Here is a 2112-nt window from a genome sequence, read left to right as displayed (position 1 = left end):
CTAGCGCTGTGCTTGCCTTTCTGCAGATGAGTTTAATTACTGTCTTCGGCTTCTCCTCGGGGGGTATGGGGTACGGCCCGTAAAGCAAATTAACACAGCTCCCCTCATACACCTGACAGCAGCAGCACCACAGCAACAAAGAAGCAACGCCACAGTTGCAGCAGCAGCACAAGCACGTGCAGCAGCAAACCACAAGGTGCGCCGCCATATGCAGCAATATACTCGGTGCAGCAACAGCAATAGAAACAGCAGAAGCACCAGAAACAGCAGCAGCAGCAGCAGCAGCAGCAGCAGCAGCAGCAGCATTTGTTCCTGGATGCTTCTGCCTGTGAGAAGCGTTGCCCCTCGCTGCTGAGTTTAGGGTTTCTTTCCAGAGGAGCATTGTGGCTGCGAGGGGTTTTGCTTAGGGTTTAGGGTTTAGGGTTTAGGGTTTAGGGTTTATTAGCACCTTGATGTCGTCCGTGCCGTACTGCTGCACCGCCTGCTCTTCGGTGAGCCCAACAGAAGCAATAGGAGGATGAGAAAAAATAACAGAGGGAACGAAGTCGTAGTCTGCTTTCGCCTGCGGCAGCTGTCCATACAGCCGGTCAGCCAGACGGCGACCTGCAGCTATGGCCATTGGCGTCAACTCCACCTACCACAAACACCAAACCCTAAACCCTAAACCCTAAACCCTAAACCCTAAATCCTAAGCCGTACATCCCCACAGAGGGGCCATACATCCACCAACGACAGCCTTTCTGCACTTCGTGTAACCTGCACTTAATGTTCTCTTCATACGTGTGTAGATCGTGTACTACGCAACATAGTAATAGATTATCTCCTACTACACTGCATGCATGCATGCATGCATGCATGCATGCATGCATATCTGTTGTTTGTTTGGTGAGAAAGAGGTGCTCTGTGCTTGCCTTTCCACAGCAGTCCCCCAAAGCAAATAGCCCTGAAATATTTGTATTCTGAAATTCATCGACTTTTATATATTTGCCGTTCATTTCAACTCCCAACGCCTCTAACCCCAGCTGTGCAGTTTCGGGTGTACGTCCAATGGCGTTGATGATACAGTCGAAGGGGCCGTGGCGGGCGCCACCCTCCAAATGCAAATGTAGAGATTCATCCCTCTTCACTATTTCAGCAGGAATGCTATTGGGGAATACCTGAGGTCGCATGCAACAGCTACGGTGTACAGACACTCTAGACGATACACAGGATACACACGTGCCAGCAGAAGGATACACTGCAGCAGCAGCAGCAGCAGCAGCAGCTGCTGCTGCAGCTGTTGATATGATCCCTGTGCTGCTTGTCCACATGCACCCCAATGCCCAGCAGTCAAAACAAAAGCAGAGTGTCCTGGATGCACGGCTACTGTCAGTCTGCATATGCACCCTGCTGGGGTCAAGAAGGGGCAGCAAGATGTTGAAATGTTGAACTGCTGCGAGTGTGAAGACGGGCGTGGTTGCTTGGTAGCTTGGCGAGCTTCAGGTGTCTGTACACCGGCGTTTGCGCCTACCTGTATCCCGAGCTTTTGCATGTTTTTGTGGTTTTGTTCTTGAATCATGACGTCGAACTTGCGGAGGGCGCGGGAGTGTCGCGTGAACAAATGGGTTTCCGTCCCCAGCGCTTGCAGAACCCCGCAGAGCTCCACTGCTATGTACCCCGCTCCAACGACACCCACGCGCTTCGGTTGATGCTTCAAGCCGAAAAAGCCGTCGCTGTCCGTACACAGAGAGCCCCCAGGGATGGATAGCGGAGTAGGGTGCCCGCCTGGAATACACACAGAAGCGGCTCCCCCCACGCACGCGCCACTAAGCAGTAGTAGAAGGGAGAAGGGGAAGTCAAGTCGTACACACGAACCGAATGTGGCTGTTTGTGCCGTTCGAGCGTCATAAAGAAAAACACAGAGCGGTGGGAGCAAGAACATATTTCATTGGGTAACCTCATTGAGGATATTTCATGCACTGTTTGGAAGCCGAGCGCACGCACCGGTTGCAAGGAGCACGTGTTTTGCTGTGATTTTTTGTGAAGGTGGGGATCCTTTTTCTGCCTCTTCTTTTGTCTGGTTCACGAGGACGACGTGTTCGCCCTTCGACTCATCCTTGGGGGCCAGACTGG

General features: G+C 52.4%; 1 protein-coding gene across 1 annotated transcript in view; it reads right to left on the bottom strand.

The window, feature by feature from the left end:
• The window catches only part of EMH_0028960 (uncharacterized protein), a gene marked incomplete at both ends in the record, with an annotated part of 2662 nt that extends 741 nt beyond the window's left edge, over positions 1–1921 (bottom strand). The window contains 3 exons of the mRNA XM_013494221.1: positions 41–112; positions 449–634; positions 1511–1921. Coding sequence (XP_013349675.1) covers positions 41–112; positions 449–634; positions 1511–1921 — 669 coding nt within the window. The remainder of the gene's footprint in view (positions 1–40; positions 113–448; positions 635–1510) is intronic.
• Positions 1922–2112: the final 191 nt, after the last annotated feature.

The sequence above is a fragment of the Eimeria mitis genome, genomic scaffold (genome assembly GCF_000499745.2).
Source record: "Eimeria mitis Houghton genomic scaffold, Emh_scaff1078, whole genome shotgun sequence".
NCBI classification, from domain to species: domain Eukaryota; phylum Apicomplexa; class Conoidasida; order Eucoccidiorida; family Eimeriidae; genus Eimeria; species Eimeria mitis.
The sequence above is the reverse complement of the archived record's forward strand: the minus strand, read 5'-3'. Positions and strand labels throughout refer to the sequence as shown.